General features: G+C 34.7%; 1 protein-coding gene across 6 annotated transcripts in view; it reads left to right on the forward strand.

Annotated features, from left to right (window-relative positions):
- GPCPD1 (glycerophosphocholine phosphodiesterase 1) overlaps positions 1 to 19,577 on the forward strand; it is a 118,962-nt gene that overhangs the window by 5,887 nt on the left and 93,498 nt on the right. For all 6 annotated transcript variants that reach the window (XM_074209500.1, XM_074209498.1, XM_074209501.1 and 3 more), the window contains 3 exons: positions 723 to 798; positions 6,903 to 6,999; positions 17,900 to 17,984. In XM_074209500.1, the coding sequence (XP_074065601.1) occupies positions 750 to 798; positions 6,903 to 6,999; positions 17,900 to 17,984 (231 nt within the window). In that variant the 5' untranslated portion in view covers positions 723 to 749. Of the gene's footprint in view, positions 1 to 722; positions 799 to 6,902; positions 7,000 to 17,899; positions 17,985 to 19,577 lie in introns of those variants that run through there.

A 19,577-nucleotide genomic window follows, 5' to 3' on the forward strand; every position in this document is an offset into this window, starting at 1 on the left:
TGTTGCATAGAATTATCAGCAGGATTCAGTAACATATTACATGTGGGTAGCAAGAAAAGAAAGAATGGGAAAAATGATTCCTTCATTTTTAGCCCAGTTGGAATTAAATGATATTACTATGGCTTCTAAAGAGGAAATTGGAAAAGCTGAACTGTGATGGAGATGTTGAATACTAACTTATTATAGTATATCTTAGAAACTGAATGTCATTATTGATGCCAAATACAGTATAGTAAATAAATGTCAATTCTTGCCATTTTGCTAGTTAGAATCATCTTTTATTTTTTTCCTGCTTAATTCCTTATTGTAAAATTGCTCCTTTCTACCATTAAGAGCTGTTTCAGAAAGATAGTGGAGACTTCAGAACATCTGCTTATCAAAAGAGGACACATGTGACCAGAGAATCATCATACTTTCATCATCATTTATAAATATATTTGTAAACGAAAGGAGTTCTAATAGTGTAAAAGTTGAGATTCTATTTAGCATTTTGTAAATATCCTGTCTCTGATTAGTTCCAGGGCATTACAAGTACTGGCAGTGAGCAAGTGCTATTATTAATTAAATAGTTATGCCTGTTTTATGCAATGGCTCTGAAATTAATCTCTTGAGCAATAATAGTTCATGTTTCTATTGAATTTTTAAATTTAACTACAAATATGTAATGCATTTTAGCTAAGACATTATCTATAACTAACATTTCCTATATATATTTTTTCTAGTTCAATATCCTAAATAAATCTGCCAAGATGACACCTTCTCAAGTTACCTTTGAATTAAGAGGAACTCCACTACCAGGTATTGAGAAGTTTTACTTTTTAAATTCTTATATAACATTAATATCTTCATTCTGAAATATTTTAAAGTATAGGATTGTTTAGTAAAAGAAGGAAACTAAGAGTGATTTATATTTTAAATGTTTTACAAAATTTTTTTGCACATTTTGTTTTTTGAAATGATTTTCTCTCATCAAAAGATGAAAAAGGAAAGGGATGGGAAAATAAGTATTTCTATAGAGCCTCTCATGTGTTAAGCACTGTGCCTGAGCACTTTTTACAAATATTATTATTATTATTATTATTACTATTATTATTATTATTATTATTAGTAGTAGTAGTAGTAGTATTAGTAATGATAATAATACCAGCAAACATTTATACAGTGCTTATTATAATGTGTCAGGCATTGTTCTAAGTGCTTTGCAATTATTATCCTATCTTGTCCTCACAGTAACTCTTAAGTGTTAAGTGCTATTAAAGAGTTAAGTGCTATTATTACCACCATTTTGCAGGTGAGGAAACAAGCAAACCAAGATCATGTAACTTGCACAGCTAATAAATGTGTGTGAGTAGATTTGAATTTTCAGATCTTACTGACTTACTCCAGACCCAATAAAATATTCATTGTGCTATCTAGCAACAACCCTGAAAAGTAGATGCTATTATGATCCTATTTTATAGATATTGGAAAGAATCAATAGAGGGAAGGCTTAGTATTAAGAAGGATTAGAAGAAACTTTGAAGGAAGATGAGATTTATTTGGGACTTGAAGGAAGCTAGAAGAGAATATTCCAGGCAAGGAGAATAGCTCATGAAAAAAAGCCTGGAGTCTAGAGACAGTGTCATATGTGAACAGCAAGATGAGATGTTAAGACAATTAACAAGGAAAGAGGGAGTCATGTAGTGAGAAGTTTTGAGTGCTGAACAGAAGATTTTATATTTGACCTTAGAATTCCCAATGAGAATTTATTTAATGGTAGGGAATGGACATTGTCAGATCATTTTTGGGAAGATTAATTTGACAGCTGAGTGGAGAATAGACTCTAGTAGAAAAGACTTGAGGCAGAAAAGGCAACCAGAAAGCTGCTGCAACACTTCAGAGATGAGGAAATGGGAGGACTGCAGTGAGGTGATGGCAGTGTCAGAGGACAGAAAGAGATTGAGATGTTAGAAAGATAAAATTGATGGACCTTGGAAACTTATTGGATATATGAGAGTGGTAACAGAGACTGAGGTGTCAGGAGTGACATTGAGATTATAAACCTTTAGCAGTAATAGGAAAAGTAAATAAGAAAGAAAAAGATCCTGTATATTCAAAGATATAGCAGTTCTTTTGGCAGTGGTAAATAGTAGTCTAAAGGGGATACTCATCAATTGGAAGATAACGGAACATTATGGCATATTTGTAAAGCATTTAGGACAGTGCATGGTACATTGTAGGCATTAAAATAACTATGATTATTATTTAGTTTATTGTTAACTAATTATCGTTTTTAATTAATGATGGTTACCAAAAAACCCACCTTGAAATTAGTTGCAAACTATTTGTCAGTATTTGTAAAGTATTTCAAACTTATTTGTCAATATTGCTTGCTGAGTGAGAAGGATAAGAAATTCTGTTAGTAACTTTATAAAACTCTTCAAATCAACATGCACTCTCATACTAGAGGATTTCAATACAAGAGTGATGAAGATGAGCATGGAGAGAAGTAGAGGTGAAATTATGACTTGGGAAAAATAAGTGAGGTCAGACAATATAGATTAAATAAAAACTTTATGCCAATTTATCATGAACATTTAAAAAAATTCTTAGACACTGGAAATGGCAAGCACCAATAAAGATTGAAATTGGTTGAACAAATAGGAAATTATATATCCCTGAGTTACTTGGGTGCAATTATATTAACTCACAGTGAATATATTTCTAATAAGCAGGAAGAAAGAATGGTTTTGAAAAAGATGATCTAAAACTTAAAATTTAATGCTAATTTAAGAAAACTGTTGAAAATTTGTAAAAATGGGAAATAATACCAATTATTTATTAAAATTTAAACCGGTGTAAATTAATTACTGCCATCAGGAGATGAAAAGAGGCCAGAAAATACCTTACTTAGCATACATTCAATTTTCTTGCTGAAGAGAGAATGGCTATCAAAGGCTACAGCAAGTTAAAATGTAAATTCCCCTTTGTGGTCTTCTGAAGAAGGATCATACATAATTGAGGAGCTTCATTCCAAAGCAGAAAGAAGCAGTGATGTATAAATCTGGCTTTAAAGAATGCTTGGTGCAAGATATCCAACTAAGTAAGCAAAGTCATTTCAACAAACTTTTTCATCAAGGATAATGGAAACATCACAAAATACTTGAGGTGATAGGCAATAGAAATTTTCATAAAGGAGAACAAAGGAAAAGCAGGCAGATTGAATCAAATCTATCCAGAGGATACTAAGAAAATAGCATACAAGTCACTCTGAAGGAGGGGAAAATAACAGTCAAATCAGTAAGCATTAAGTGCCAGGAGTGCCAGGGATGAAGAAAGGAAGAACAAAATGATAACCAATAGACTCTTTTATAACAAAGTTACTCCCATCCATTATGTTGAGATCATTCAAGATTTCTTGGAAAATTTAGCAACAATAGTAATTGTATTCAGAAATCTCCTAAAAATTAATACCTGGAAAGGAATAAAACAGGGAAAAGTATGCTTGCTACAATGATTATAGGACATCTAGTGGAGAGTCCAGGTCAAGGAATTTCTTCCTTGAATAAAGAAGTCCTCCACATTTTGTTTATGGATAGTTTGTGTTGATTGCATCAAGTCCTAGAAAGTTTCAGGGTCTCCTGCAAGGTATTTGTGACTACTCAAAGGAGTATGACCTGTCTGTCCATATGAGAGACACTAAATGGATGAAGATTATCTTTTGCCCAGATTTTAACATGCATCTCTCCATTAGAGTTTATCCAATAATATGTGTATCTGGATTGGATAGAACAGATAGAAGATGACAAGAGGTGAAAAGGAGGAGGAAGAGAATGGGCTGGGTTGCTTTCAGCAAATTGCAGAACATTTTTCCTGACCCCAAATTATCAATAATAACAAAGGATCATATTTTCAATACAAACATTTCACCTCTGTGACCATATGGCAGCAAGACATAGAAAGAAACCATCTTGGAAGAGCTAAAGATGATCATCACATAGAGGGCAATGAAAAGACAGATGCTGGGTGTGAGCAGGTGGCAGTGTATAACCAATGATAAACTTCAAAGGAGAATAGAAAAGGTTGTCATCAAAGAATTGTATACAGAAAGAGGTGAGCAGAATCTGTGGCATGGATTAAGGAATTATAGGTGGACAACTCAAATATACCACTGCTACTTTTCATTGTATTGAGTTATTGTTTGTCCTTCATTCTTGAGGAGGACTAACACCAGGGATGTGATGGCATGACATTCTAGTCATGGAGTCAAATGGTTCAGTGACCAGATCTGGGGATCAGGAGAACTGAAGAATGGCCCTAGATGCAGTGAGTGGTTTTGGCCTTTTTAAGCTAAAGTCTTTAACTGGTCTCAATTTGCCTGAAATGAGAATTGAAACAAAGAATGGCCTCTTTTGCATTGTTTAAAAAAACAACAACAAAACTTATAGAATCTAGAAGCAGAAGACCCCCTGGTAGTTTGGCCAAAATAGAACAAATGGCTTTTTATATTCACTTGCAGCCAATTTGGGCCCAAATTTTGGAAATAACTGCCTGGGCTCTATTGTTGGCCAATCTTTGAGAGCTGGAGTGATTTGGGGATTGTAAACCCCAAGATATCTTACTAGGTTTCAGTGATAAAAATTTGCATTCCTTTGGGTAGCAAGTGAAAGGAGAGAGAGAGGTGGGAGAGAGGGGAATCTAGACAACATTTAGGTAGCTTCTCTTACCCACATAGATTTGTCCTTCATTGTGGAAAAAGACCTTGACATCAGGGATGTGATGCCATGATATGCTAATGATCTGGATTAAAGTGAAGAGGCCTATTGAGAGAAGGTTAGGGAAAGTCTCCAGCACTTTGGGTTTTTTTTTTTGCAAGGCAAACGGGGTTAAGTGGCTTGCCCAAGGCCACACAGCTAGGTAATTATTAAGTGTCTGAGACCAGATTTGAACCCAGGTACTCCTGATTCCAGGGCTGGTGCTTTATCCACTACGCCACCTAGCTGCCCCTCTCCAGCACTTTGGATAGAATTTCCTCCCTGACTTTTCAGGATAGTTTGCAATCTTCATTGTTTGAGGGAACTCACAAATTACAGTCATTGAGTACTTCCTGAACCATCCTGCTTGTCCCATAGTACATAAATGTGTGTTGTGAGCACTTGGGTTGGACAGTGACTAGAGCACTGGTCCTGGAGTCTAGAGGAACCAGACACTTGATACTTAGTAGCTGTTACCTTGGGCAAATCACTTAACCTTTAGTAACTGTAACCTTGGGCAAGTCACTTAACCCTAATTGCCTCACACCTGGGGCAATCTGCAGTTATCCTTATTCATAGCTGACCACTGTACCCAGATGACTGGAGGACAGCACTCCCTCAATCAAATACAATTCATATGCCTGTCATGCCATCACCTCTCTAATGCCATGATTTTCTTTGAGAATGAAGGACAAACAACAACAAATGTGTTTTGATTGATCTCTCTTTATTGTTTCTTCATCTGTAAAGTGAATAGGCTAGATGACCTCAAGTCATCAATGTGCTCTTCAAACTCTAATCTTTCATCCTTCCATAACTGTCTCCTCTCTTTCCTTCTATTATCTTGTTGGGCATTGTTAAGACACCTAAGATCATTTATGAGTAATAGAGGCTCTTATACATATTGGGGAGGGGAATGGCCACTTTTCCTGTTTTTCTTTATTTCTTGTTGACATTTAAAAAAGATTTCTGAGGCAATAATGGGGAGGAAATCTCCGATCTAATAATTGTGGTATAGAAAAATCTTCATCTTTATGGCAGTTAATATGAAATGGCACTTTTAAGTTGAAATAATATTTTTCTACTGTGGGAAGAGGACTTGCTTTCAAATTTGAGGACATGGTGGCTCCTTTATTTTGATAGAAGTAATCACATAGACTTTATACAAATTAGTTTTTAAAGTAGGAAATAATCAACTGAATTCCTATTTACTGTACCATTTAGTTTTTTAAAGTGCATTTAAGTCAAATGAAAACACTACAATAACTGATCATGTAAAATGGTTCATATATGTTGTAATGTATAATAATCCTTTTGAAGCAGCTTGGGCACAGGTGATAAACTAGGGTTCTAAGAGTGAAAGAATTTCACAATGAGTCAGGGTGATAATGGACAGTTTTATTTCAAAGGTGCAAGGTTATTATTTTTGGGCTCTAATTCTAATGGATTAAGAGCCCCTGGCAGGGGAAAAAGCTTGTATTAAATGGGAATTCAGGGGATGGCTTACATTCTGGCAAAGGTGTAAGGGCAGGCATAGTACAAAGGATTACGTCTGAGTATTTAGGGGTAGCAAAAGCTCATTTTGAACAAAAGCTCATTTTGGTAAACAATGAGCTAATAATTTGTTATTATGTTGGACTTCTGCCTCTAATTCCCTGTCCTTCCAGGTGGTATCTTGGAGGGGAAAGGGGGTGTCCCTATCTTGTTGGCAGAATCAGGGTACCCAGGTGACTGTCATCAATTCAAGGTCTGGTACAAGGGAGGACCTTATTTTCTATTATCTCCTTTGCACAAGATCAGCCTTCATAGTTCATGGTACAAAAATTTAATGATTTGCTTTCTAAATAGTATTTCCATGGCAACCCTCTACTGAAACTAAAGAAATATATTCAGGCGTCTAGCGCAGGAGGGAATATTTGGAAATATTTTGGGCCACTAGATTATTTCTTGAGAAATTTTATTTTACTGCCTCTTTCTCATTACTCATTATCCATAACTAATAATAGGTACTTAAGATCTGATTGTTGATCATCTTGCTGATCTAGGCCTGTGAAGACAGGATTATATTGAACTAAGTGCAATTGACTAATCTTTTTTCCTTTCATAAACTAAAACTGAGATCATCCCTGTTGCTTAAACTAATTAGTTACTTGTGACTCTCTTTTTAAGGAGAAATTTTTGCAATATGTGGAGATTGTGACACTTTGGGAAATTGGAATCCTCAATATTGTGTGGTTCTAAAACCTGAAGAGAAGCCTAGTGATAAGTAAGTATGAGACTTTTGATAATAAAATAACTGTTCAAAGATATATAATGTATTATATTTCTGAAAAATTATATAGGCAGCCAACTCAAATTTTTACAACCTTTATTCTTGGAGGTTTCAGAGGCAGGTTCTATCAACTCTAAATGCTTCCAAGGATGGGCCTTCCAAGGCCCAATGAACCAGTCTGCTTAGAAAAGGTTTATTGCTAGCAGCAGAGGGTTGAATTTTTTTGGTCACAGTAACTCTGGAAGTTTGTTCGTTTTTTTAAACCAAGACATAGGATAATTGACATCCACATTAGTGAAGCTAAATGACCATACCAATGGCATCTCATTGAAATATGAAATATTTGCTTTGGCACTAGAATGCGTAACTATATGAAACTCAGTGTTTGATAGTAAGAGATGAACTTTTTGTTATGGTTTGCTTTTCTTGCATAATTAATTGTTTCATTCTTTAAAATGTAAAGAAAATTGTTTGTAGTCTGATTTTTCAGTATTGGTTCAAATGAATTTTAGAATAAGATTAAATGAAGACCATGAAACAATATTTTCTTTTACAAATGCTCTAATATTAATGCATATCTTATCTCCCATTCGTTTTTCACCTACATAATGTCATTAATGACATTTAAGAGATACTACCATTGCTTTACCACTGTGCCTGAAGAATCATGATCCTTTTTCATTTGACGTGTAGCTGAAACCTAAATCAGTTAGAATGTGAGCTCCATGAGAGCAGGGATTGCCTTTTTTATTTATACTTCCCAGGACTTTGAGCAATACTTTGCTCATAGTACAGTAATCATTTAAGAAATACTCAATGCATTTATGTGGAAAGTGTACATTGTGATTCATGCCGTTCATTATTTTGAAAAACTAGCCTTAGGTGAAAAATTATTGCCACAAAAAAGGATTTTTTTTAGCGAGAAAGAACCTTTCGTGTGCTGAGCATCGTGTAGTTGATTCCAGAGTTCTTCAGAGTGACCTTGAGAGTATCCTTGTGTCTCTTCTTCTCTTGTATGAGTTCACTATAAAATAATCTTTTCAGCAAATACAAGTTGAGCATTCGAATATCATCATCAGCCTAATAGAGGTGCACTCTCTGCTGTATTGAATGCTTGGCAGTCTACCTTGAGAATGGCCCTCAGTATCCAGTACCTTATCTTGCCAGGTGATTTTCAGTATCTTCCTAGGATACTTCAAAAGGAAGAGGTTCAGTTTCCTGGCATTGTGCTGTAGATCGTCCAGGTTTCAGAGGCATACAACAACAGCAAAGTGACCCTGCAGACCTTCAGTTTGATAGTCAGTCTAATACCTTTTGAGCTGCCCAAACACTGAACTAGCTCTGGCAATGTGTGTACCAACCTCATCATCTATATGTACATCCCTACAAAGTGCATTGCCAAGGGAAATGAACTTATCCACCGTATCCAAAATTTCTCCATTTGCTATAACCAATGGTTCCGTGAATAATTGGTGAGGTGCTGACTGGTGGAAAATCTGTTTTCTTGGTGTTAATTGTTAAGGCCAGAATTAGCACAAGCAGCAGCAAATTAAGCTATACTTTCTTGCATCTTAGCCTTAGAAGCAATATTGAATGCACAATTATCTGTGAACAAAAAGTTATGCACCAACTCTCCCTCCATTTAGTCTTAAAACTTCCCTTCATTGTAGTAGTTGACTTTTATGCTATTTTTGTCCTCATTGAAAGTATCTAATAACATTGCACCCATGCTTTTTTTGCATGATGTTTTTAGCAATCACACACACACACACACACACACACACACACACACAGCCTTGCGTCACACCATTGGTGACTAGAAAAGCTTCAGAACATCACCCATTATCTACAACCTGGGCAAGCATGCCATCAGGAAAATGATGTACAATATGAATAACTTTCTCCAGGCAGCTACATTTTACCATAATTTCAACAAACCCTCATGTCAACAGTATCAAAGGCATTGATTTGATCAATAAATGTTGTATATAGACCTCTGTTTTGCTTCTGGAATTTCTCCTGGAATTATTGAGCAGCAAACACCATATCAGTTATTCCTTACCTCTTTCTGAAACCACACTGGCTCTCAGGAAGGTGACCATCTTCCAAGTGAAGGATCCACCTATTAGAATCTTGTTAGCAATGACTAAAAAATCTCCCTCCCCCCATGATTGTCACAAAACTATCTATTTCCTTTTGCTTTATGGAGATGGATCTTTCAAATTCCAGGGAATAATCTTTTGCCATATTACCTGAAAAATTTCAGTCAGATTTTATATGAACAGTGAACCTCCTGCCTTGTAAATATCAACTGGAATAGAATTGTGTGTGGTAAAAATGCACTAAATAAAATCTTTAGAGACTGGGTCTGAACAAAAGAAAGTTTATTTGCTTTCTCAAGAAAGGGCAGATTCAAAAACGGCAAGAGTCAGAGTTGCATCCAAAGTACAGTGAAGCAAAAATATATAGTGTTTTCCTGTTCCTTCTCCCTAATCCTCCTCCCCTTTAGCCCATTGAGTGGGCTTTTGGGGGTACAAGCTATTCACTGAAATTTACCCCAAAGAAAAGATGACATTGTCATTAATATTTTTGCCCCAGATGATGAGATAATTTAGAACTTTCAAAATTAATCTCAATTAAAATGAAGTAATGTCTATGGTAAGGATGTTCTCCCAGTTTGCAAAAATAGTCTTATAAAGCAGGTGGTTCTGAGTCTCCTTTGGAATGTAAGGTTTTCATGACAAAAATATTTCTTAATCCTGAGATAACTTGACCACACAATCCCTCCCCTTATTTCAAAATATATATAGATATATTTGTATCTGAAGTCCTCTCATACTATTCTTGATACATCCCCTCAGCAAGATTGTCACATTAATTATCTCCCTCAAGTTCTTTTCTCTCTTCCTGTCCATTTGGGACCCATCTTCTTCCTAGAATCCCCTGACCAAATGCAAGATGGAGGAAGATGAATTAGTTCAGTCTCTCACTTATCCCCTGGAGACATTCAACATCTTTCTGTACCTTCTGGGTCCATTCCAAAAAGTTCTCCTAAGTTCGGCTTCTCTTCTGGTAAAGAAACTTAACATAACATCTTATCATAGACTCGTGTTTTCATCATTAGACAGTGGAATGCTAGTGCTATTACAATTTACATAATGATTTACTCTCTGTCATGTTGATACATACTTCACTCTGAGAAAAACAAAACTTCCATAATTGTTTCAGTGCACCAATGAATTTGCTGAAAATTGCCAGATTAATTTGTACTTATATAACATATACTTTAGATGATTATCTTAGTACAAAGAATGTCCGGCAAGTGATATACAGACTGTCTCAACCTCTTGCACCTTATTAAAATGATAACATAAGCATCCTTAACTAAAATAAATTCTTCTTTCTTCCCCAAATGTTTCTAAATATACTGTAGGTGATTCTTCTCCTGATATACTCAACTGACTTAAATTTCCCTTCCTTAAAGTAGAACTTGAAACTGCTATTGCACAGAATTATGTCTTGAGATTATAAAAACCTTTTTCTTCTTTTTTTTAAGTTTTTTTTTGACAAGGCAATGGGGTTAAGTGAGTTGTCCAAGGCCACACAGCTAGGTAATTATTAAGTGTCTGAAGTTGGATTTGAACTCAGGTACTCCTGACTCCAGGGCTGGTGCTCTATCCACTGTGCCACCTGGATGCCCCCTTTTTATTCTTCTTACCTAAATATCCCTTCTAACATGGAAAAATCAAGGCATCTTAATTCTTGTCAATACATATAGCCAACAGCAGAGGTTTAAAACCACACACCAGTCTAGCTAGCTATTAAGATCCAATTGACCTAAAATTTCTACATCAGATTTGCTTTTAGCAATTTACTATAAAGATCCAGGACATCAAAAGAAAATTTCTTTATAAATATAATTTTGAGTGTCATTTTCCAGGCAGAAGTCAAGCGGGTAGTCAAATGCCTTAAGCCAAATTTTAGATTCATCTGGTGAGTCACTATTCAAATGTCACATTTGGGGAAGTTAAGTCAGAAAAGGATCCAGTCTCAGGCTGCACTGAAAAACTGCCCCTCAATTTTTTTTTTTTAATCCCGATAAACTTGTCACCTGTGCAGTCTCAATACCTCCACTGGGCTTCAAAAGAATATTAACCCAACAGCACTTCCTTTGCTGATCATATCTGATATCAGACACAGAACAAAACCCAATTAAAAATCGCATGATATAAAATAATAATTCCATCTAATTAGTTCTTCAAGTGAATCCACTTCACAAGGACTGAATACTAATTATAATCTGGATGGGGGTGGGGGAGGTGGTCACAATCAATCAGCTTTCTTCCCCTGTCTACTCTGAGCATCCCTCTGGGTTCCTTTCATTAGAATACACTGGATAGAGTTATTTTCTAAACTTATTCAAAAAAGCAGTCAAGTTCCCCCCAGCATCTGGAGCATTCCCTGACATATAAAAACCTCTTCACAGGTATGTTCCATAACAGCCTTCTGGTGGCACTACCCACATCCCCTTGTCTGAAATGATACTACTTTTTTCCTAGATAAAGATGGCTACATCAGAGTCCTCTTGGCTAGAGATCCCTTCTTCTAGCCTGCTGTATTTCATAATAAACACTTCCTTTGGTTAGGAGATTATCTTCAGAATTCCCACATAACAATTAGCCAAAGACTGTCACAGAAAAATCTCAAATTTTTATCTTTTCCCATGTTATTGACAAAGAAAGATGACTTTTTTCATGAATATCCCCCCCCCCCCGATGGTGAGGTAATTTAGGACCTTCATAATTATCTCAACTAAAATAAAGTAAATATGGTCAGAATGTCCTCCCTGATTTCAAAAATAGTCTTATCATAAAGCAGGTGACTCTGAGTCTCCTTTGGAATGCTAAATTTTTTTTGACAAAAACATATTCTTAACCTTGAGAGGACTTCACCAGGAACTTTCCCACACAGAAACATCTCTTGGTGTTTTGTCACATGAGAGGAGCTGATGACATTCAAAATTTCTTCTTTTGAAAATTTGGCTAAAGTGGATTGTCTTCAACCTGAAGTATAGTCCTTGACTTCAGCTTTGATTAATGGTGGTCTGTTGAAAACACTATGGACGTATTCAATTCATCTCTCCAGGACATAATCAATATGCAACACTGACTTGTACAGACCATAGGTCTTTGGTTCATAATTAGTCTTCAAGGCATTGTAAAAGCACTTTGAGTTATTAACATTACAATGCAAGGATGAAATTTATCTGCCTTCTTACTAATCTGAGAATCCTGCATTTCTCTAAGCTTTGCTTGCACTTTATATTTGATGGAGTTAAATGCTACCTTCCTACAGATAGATGAACTATCTTGCTGGGGAATCCTGTGGCATTCTTATTTTTTTGTTAAGTTGCTTATTATTTTCATCAAGCCTTTCTTGATATTTGTTAGTCTCAGATGTGTAAAAACTAAATCTCTGAAAGCTGCCCAGTCATTTTCTGCTGCACTGCTGCCAATCAAGTGTTGGCTTATCTTTTCTCTCCAAATTAGCAACAAACTTCCCACTAGGAGAAGCACTCTATTCTGTTCACATTAAGTACTTCTAGTAGTTCTCTTGCCTTGTGGTTGCTGCTTCTATTGAATGCAAATGAGAGTTTGGAGAGGGTGCCTGTGATTAAGGTAGCATTGTGTTACATCAGTGGCACAGCACTTTTGTCCTTCTTACAGCCTTTGGTAGTAAGTGATCAATGCTGCTTCTGGGTCCATTCCTCCCAATGACTCCATGTCATGTCTGATAGTCTATTCTTGATCTTGCATTAAAACAGAAAGACAAACTTGCCCTCTTTTGGCACATCGATGATGAGGATCTCCAGGTCTTCATAATTTTTTACTTCATCAGGGTTGATTATGGTAGAAGCATTTGCATTGATGATGATATCATGGCACTTTCCTGCAGATGGCAATCATATTGTCATGAGTCTGTCATTTATTCCTTTAAACTAGCCTTCATTTACCAGCCTTGTTTCACTCAAGGCTGCTATTTAGATGTGATGCTTACTGAGTTTTCTTGCAACAAGAATTGTTCAACTTTCAGCTCTATTGGATTTTGTATTATCTATTACTGTGCACACATTCTATGTAGCTATGGTGAGTGGAATTATCTTTGTAAAAGTACTTGTACATTTTTTTGTATTTCAACTGCAGGATGGAATCTCTGCCTGCCATGTAAATAGGCAAGGGTTGGGTAAGGAGACAGTTTTTAGGGCACCTCTTCTAGCCCCTAATTCATGCCAGGAAGTGAGCAGTGCAATCTTTCAAAAAGTCTCCTCAGATACCCATGGGGCTACAGAATCCTACTACTTCTGCAGTTCAGTGAGAAAAATGACCCTGTGGACTGGGCTGCTTTTGTGCAGGTTGTGACTACAGCTCTCAGTGTATCCATACCTAACTGCTTTTTCACTTTTCTCTTGCCTCAGGACTTTGAGGTAGGTAAAAAAGCTAAAATCATATGGATAATGGCTTTTGATTCAAGCATAGATTGAATTTAAGTGAGGCAGAGTTCTGTCAAATTGCTGACCTCTTTCTTCAGCAATCATCAAGAGTTCGGTGGCAAGAAAAAGTCAAGAAGTCTGGTTATAACTCAGTATGCAGTGGATAATTTTGGCATCTTTGATGTCTAACCGAACTCCAGAGAGCTGGCTAAAACACCACATTAATGACCAGTGGAATAAATCATTCTCATCCACCCATTCTGCCAGGAGAAGTCTTCCTTGCTTTGGGTAGACACCCCATCCAATTCACTTAAAGGTTTGAAACCCCTATGGTTAAACTGGATTACCAGGCCATCTACTGAAACTGTTAACCAGAGTGTGGTCACTGTAGCCACAAGTGAGACTTGGGTGAATCAGATGGACACCAGAAGTGGAAAGTAGCTCTGAAAAAGGGTGTGATCCTCTTCACCAGATGTGCTTGTCTTACCTGGATACATTCAACTTCCCATCAAATGTAAATAAAATCGTACAAAATAATAAGGTAAAAGCCTAAGTATGTCTCTTTTTTTGTTTATCATTTTGACATTCTTAGTTTACTGTCTGCTATTTTTATAAGCTGAATTCTAGTGATAATTCTGTGTTGATAACATTTTTCATTTTTAAGAACCATAATATTTTAAGTGCATCTTGTCTTGATTTTTAGTTTTCAAGAGCAAATATTTTCATTAATCATTGCTCTAATGTTCATTATTTTTATTACTATTATTTCTATTTATTTTCATAACTATTCATCACAATTATTTATTATTTATTTGTTTTATTTATTTACTGCTTTTATTGCTGTTTATTATTTATTACTATTATATTATTATTTAGTGCTTTTATTGCTATTTATTATTTGTTACTATTACTAATAATAGGAATTGCTATTATTAATAATAACTGATAGTTTTTTTATTTGAAACTTAGAGGATTGCAAAATGTTTCTTATGCCCCATCTCATTAAGACATTAATTAAATGCCCCCAATATGTAGAGAACTATACCAGTAAGAGACTACAGAATATACATAAATTTAATACAAATGGCCAATTTCTGGATCCTTAAAAAAAAAAATCTTAATCTGAAGTAAAACCTTTTGAATTAAAAGTTCTCCCTGAGCTCTTTAAAACAGGTATCTCTTCTTTTATCTTTCTCTGGCAAGCTATCAGCTCCCTTTGTAAATAGACATCTCTATAGGGATGTCACTATTTCAGATTTCAATCATTCTCTTCTGGCTCTTATTGGGTGGATGATGGACTAAAATAATTTTGTTAAATAACTGAGTAATTTTTACATAGCACTAACATGTTAAGAATCATCCTCTTAAATGCAAATTAAAATAGCTCTGAGGTAACATCTCACACCTAGCTGATTGACTAATATGACCAGAAAGGACAATGTTCAATATTGGAAAGGATGTGGTATATCTGGGACACTAATACCTAGTTGGTAGAGCTGTCAACTCATCCAAAGTTTCTGGAGAGCAATCTGTAATTATGCACAAAGGGCAATAAAAATGTGCATACCCTTTGATCCAGCAATACCAACTGTGGGTCTATACCCTGAAGAGATCATGAAAAAGGGTAAAAACATCACTTGTACAGAAATGCTCTTTTTGTTGAAACAAAGAATTGGAAATCCAGTGAATGTTCATCAATTGGGGAATGGCTGAACAAATTGTGGTATATGTATGTTATGGAGCACTGTTATTCTATTAGAAACCAAGAGGGATGGGATTTCAGAGAAATCTGGAAAGACTTGCATGAACTGATGTTGACCAAGATGAGCAGAACCAGAAGAACATTATATACCCTAACAACAATATGGAGGTGATGATGACCTTAATGGACTTGGCTTATTCCATCAATGCAGTAATCAGGGACAATTTTAGAGTACCTGTGATGGAGAATACCATCTGTATCCAGAGAAAGAATGGTGGAGTTTAAATAAAGACCAAAGTCTATTACTTTCAATTTTTTTTTAAAAAAAAGTATCTCATGTACTACATAATTTTGCTATCTCTAATATTTTCTCCTCAAGGATATGATTTCTCTCTCAACACATTCAATTTCGAACAGTGTATATAGCATGAAACAATGTGAAGATTATCAGACTGCTTTCTGTGGGGGAATATGGGGAAGGAAGGGAGGGTCGGGGAAAATTGTAAAATTCAAATTACAAAAAACTACTAATGTATATAATTGGAAAACAAAATATTAATAAAAAATATAAGGTAGAAAATATTACTCAAATAGTGGACATTGAAAGGTTTTAAACTAGAGCAAACAATAAAATTCAGTGATACAATGTGAAATATTGAAACAAAAACAAAAAAGAACCATCGGCTTCCATGTACCCCCACCCTGGGAAATAGCTCCTTTCAATTATATACTTTCATGTATTTCCATGGAATGCTGAAGCCACTATATCCCTTTTCAAAAAGAATAGTTCCTGAGAGACACACTATTGAAGAATCTGGATTTAGTTGCCCTTCTTAAAGTTCCTCCCTCCTGGTTTTTCGTTGAATTTCAGTAGGCCACAGCTAGTTTTTCAAACTCCTATATTGATTTACATTTCATGTAATAGCCATGACCACAAACCCAAACCCTGGTTTAAACATTATCTATCAAAATTATGGTCTTGATAAAACTAATCATGCAATGGAAATTATTGATACAGTTGTCTTTTGTATAGTAATATTTTAGTGAGAATTTATTTTTCTCCTCTCTGTTCTGCAGAAAGAGGCAGATAGACTATTGTTAGTATCTTGCTCAAAAAAAAATTTCTCATGATTTCCTTGATCAGTATACATTTATACTAGTTTCCTGCAGCCTTTATTTGAGAATTAATCTTGAGAAACATTGTTAGCATCCTTAGTATTCAAATAAAGTTATCTTCATTGTATTATTATATTTAAGCAGGCAGCTACATTTTTGCATTTCAGCAAGATTTCAGAGTTCAGTACCTGGAAAAAGCTAGTAAAAACTGATATGGAATATGCCCCCAGGTCCCATCTCCCAAGTACAGTGACTACAATCATTATTTTCTCCTTTTCACCAAAGTTGAAATAAATGATTTCTGCTTAACTTCAGTTTATCCCTAAATCCAACATTTCTTTGAGAATCCTATATAACTATGTTGTAAGAGCTTGTAACCTAGAGTTAAATCTGAATTTGGTAGAGCAGCTGAAATAAATAAGAAAATGAAAAGTATTAGAACATAAGACCATTATTGCCACCTTAATTTAAGTAATTTACTTAGAGTTAATTATATGATGAAAGGAATCAGTTTTCTATCATTATGTCATTCAGTTCAGAATATGGGTCTTCCAAATACCTGAAGCCTCTAAGTGAAGAATTGAGAATTTAAAAGTGTAGGTATCAAATAGACCCTCCTCTCAAAGTAATTAAAATCACAGTGATTTTATAATATTTTATAATTTTATAATAGTGAATACAGAACTGAATAAGGACCAGGAATATAAGAAATTGTTACTCACAGTTAGAATTGGACTGGAGATGAGTTAGACTTTAAGAAATGCCCAAGAACCTCAAATAAAAATCAGAACAGAGAATCTGGGTTAACTATCAGTCAGCCCGTTGTTTGGAAATATAGAAATATCAGATGTCAGAACAATGTATTCAATAATTGGGAAGACAAATACATTGAATGGCAAGGGAAAAAGAAAAGAATAAACATTTTTATATCTTCCACTCTATGCCAAGTGCTATAAACTTTTCATAAATGTACCATTTGATCCAACAATCCTGGAAAATAGGTGTCATGCCCCTTTTTACAGTTGAAGTGAGGCAAACAGATTCAAGTGATTTGCCTAAGGTCATGCAAACTAGTAACTGTCTAAGGCTAAATTTGAATTCCTATTTTCCTGACTCCAAGCTTACTGTCATTTTCAGCAGCTGTCATTGTAGGAATAGATATGATTATTAGCTCAACAGTATAATTGAGTGCTGAGATATTAGGAACTGGTTTAGGATATCCATAAAGCAACTTCCACCTACCCCAAGACAATCTCAATCAAACAAAAGAACAGAACCCTTGTTGAGGGAGATCTTCTAAAAGATGATCATAAACCAATTAGATACTTCTTGATTGGATACAGCAAATTCAAGTAAAAGAAGTGATCATAATTGACTAAGTTAAGTTGGTAGATATTTGTAAGGCTCCTGACTTGGAGCCATAAAAATAAAAAATAATGCCAGCAAAGTTTTATATTGTTTGAAATATTTTTGACTAAAAGCTTTTTAATCAATTCATTTTCAGTGAATACTTTTATTAAATATTGAGAATTGACACAAATTGTATAGATTTTTAAAAATATTTTCCCCCCAAACTTTCTCCACAGTATTCTATGGAAAACAACTATTACACTTAATAGAGGAGTACCAGTTCAGTATCGTTACTTTAAAGGATATGTTGTAGAACCAAAGGTATGTACTTTTTAATCTAATTTCCAGTTCTATAACAATTGTTTCAAATTCTTCCCAAAATTACTAATATAATTTATGAAAAAACTTTCAAAATTAACTAGAAATCATTTGTGAAATATTTTTCTTATGACCAAAAGTAATTTCCTTCATGGTGCTAAAATGTTAAAACAAATGGCTTTTGGTACATGGACAATTTGTCTTCAGTGGAATTGAGGTTAATTGTAAGTATGTGTGCTAAAATTGTTCTTGATCATGAACTTGTGTTCATATTTGAAATTCATTTTTACAAGTGTGATTTTTTTTTTGAAATGTAAATGTAAATATATAATAGCCATCAGTCTCAAAAGAGTATGCTTTTCCTCTTAGTTGCAAAAATATGTATGGGAATATCTAACCAATTTTAGAGAGGAGTTGTTATTTTTAAATGGCAGTTGTCGCGAGCTGGTTGCATTTGATTTGCATTTCCAGTACTTGAACAGGTAGTGTTTAGTAATTAACTAAATTAGATTGATTCTCCAAAATTCTTAAAAGAATAATAACACTGATAATTAAGGCCACATCCCATTTTTAAAAGGCCATGAAAAGCTGTTAAAGCTTACTGCACACAATGGAGATGAGATTTCAATACTTTTCTGTTATTTGTAGTGTAAAGAATTGTAAGTTTTCTTCAAAAAAGATTCATTCAGTACATTTAATTGAAGGGCTTTTCTTAAAAAGAATGGGACTGCATATAATTAACCTAGGCAAAAGAAATGCTACATGGAAGTAAACTAAGCATAGGCAAGAGGGAGGGACTAAAATTTTAAAAAATACATTTTTTCCCTTTGGAAAGTTTTTTTTAGTTACTTATGAAGTAAATCAAGCAGTCATTCTTCATTCTTTTAGCCACCTATTTAAGAAAATTTACAAACCTTCCCCAGCTGTCTTTTGCACCTATTACGTTCATTATTCCAAGAATATATCACAAATATTCAGTATTTAAATTTGGATAATATTGGTTGGTAGAACTGAATATTGGCTTACCTTGACAGTAGTCTTTTTATTTTGCTTTAGAATGGCATCTAAGTCTTCCTTTTGTTATGGGGGTAATGTAAGGAAAATTCTTTAGTTTGAAGGAAAAAGTTGTATGTGTATATCATATTAAATATCTACATTACTATTGTGAGCTCATGTTATTGACAGCCATTGTGCTGTTTTAAATTCACAGTAGTGTAAGATCAACCAAATTTTTGATTAGCGAGAAGACGTCTCTATACTTTTGGCTAAGAGTTTTCTAAAGTAGAACTATTGTCAATACGGTTCAAATTAAGCCAATATGTAGTATTTTTTTAAAAATGTAAAAAAAAATAGTCCAAAATGCCTTTTAAAAAGAATTGGCAATAAATTTGTTTACAGTTAAAAACAACAGCAACAAAAGCTTTTTTCCCTCCTTGTAATACTTGCAAAAGTTTACAGTATATGTTGGTGAGTGTGTTTCTTTAAGTAGGTTCTCTGTATCGTGTATACATGTACCGTGTGATGCAGGGACTGGCATGGTAAGTATGTTTTTCATGGAATAGAGTAAATAGCTACATAATATCCCATCCATATGGA

This window comes from Macrotis lagotis, chromosome 1 (genome assembly GCF_037893015.1).
Source record: "Macrotis lagotis isolate mMagLag1 chromosome 1, bilby.v1.9.chrom.fasta, whole genome shotgun sequence".
In the NCBI taxonomy this organism is placed as follows: Eukaryota; Metazoa; Chordata; class Mammalia; order Peramelemorphia; family Peramelidae; genus Macrotis; species Macrotis lagotis.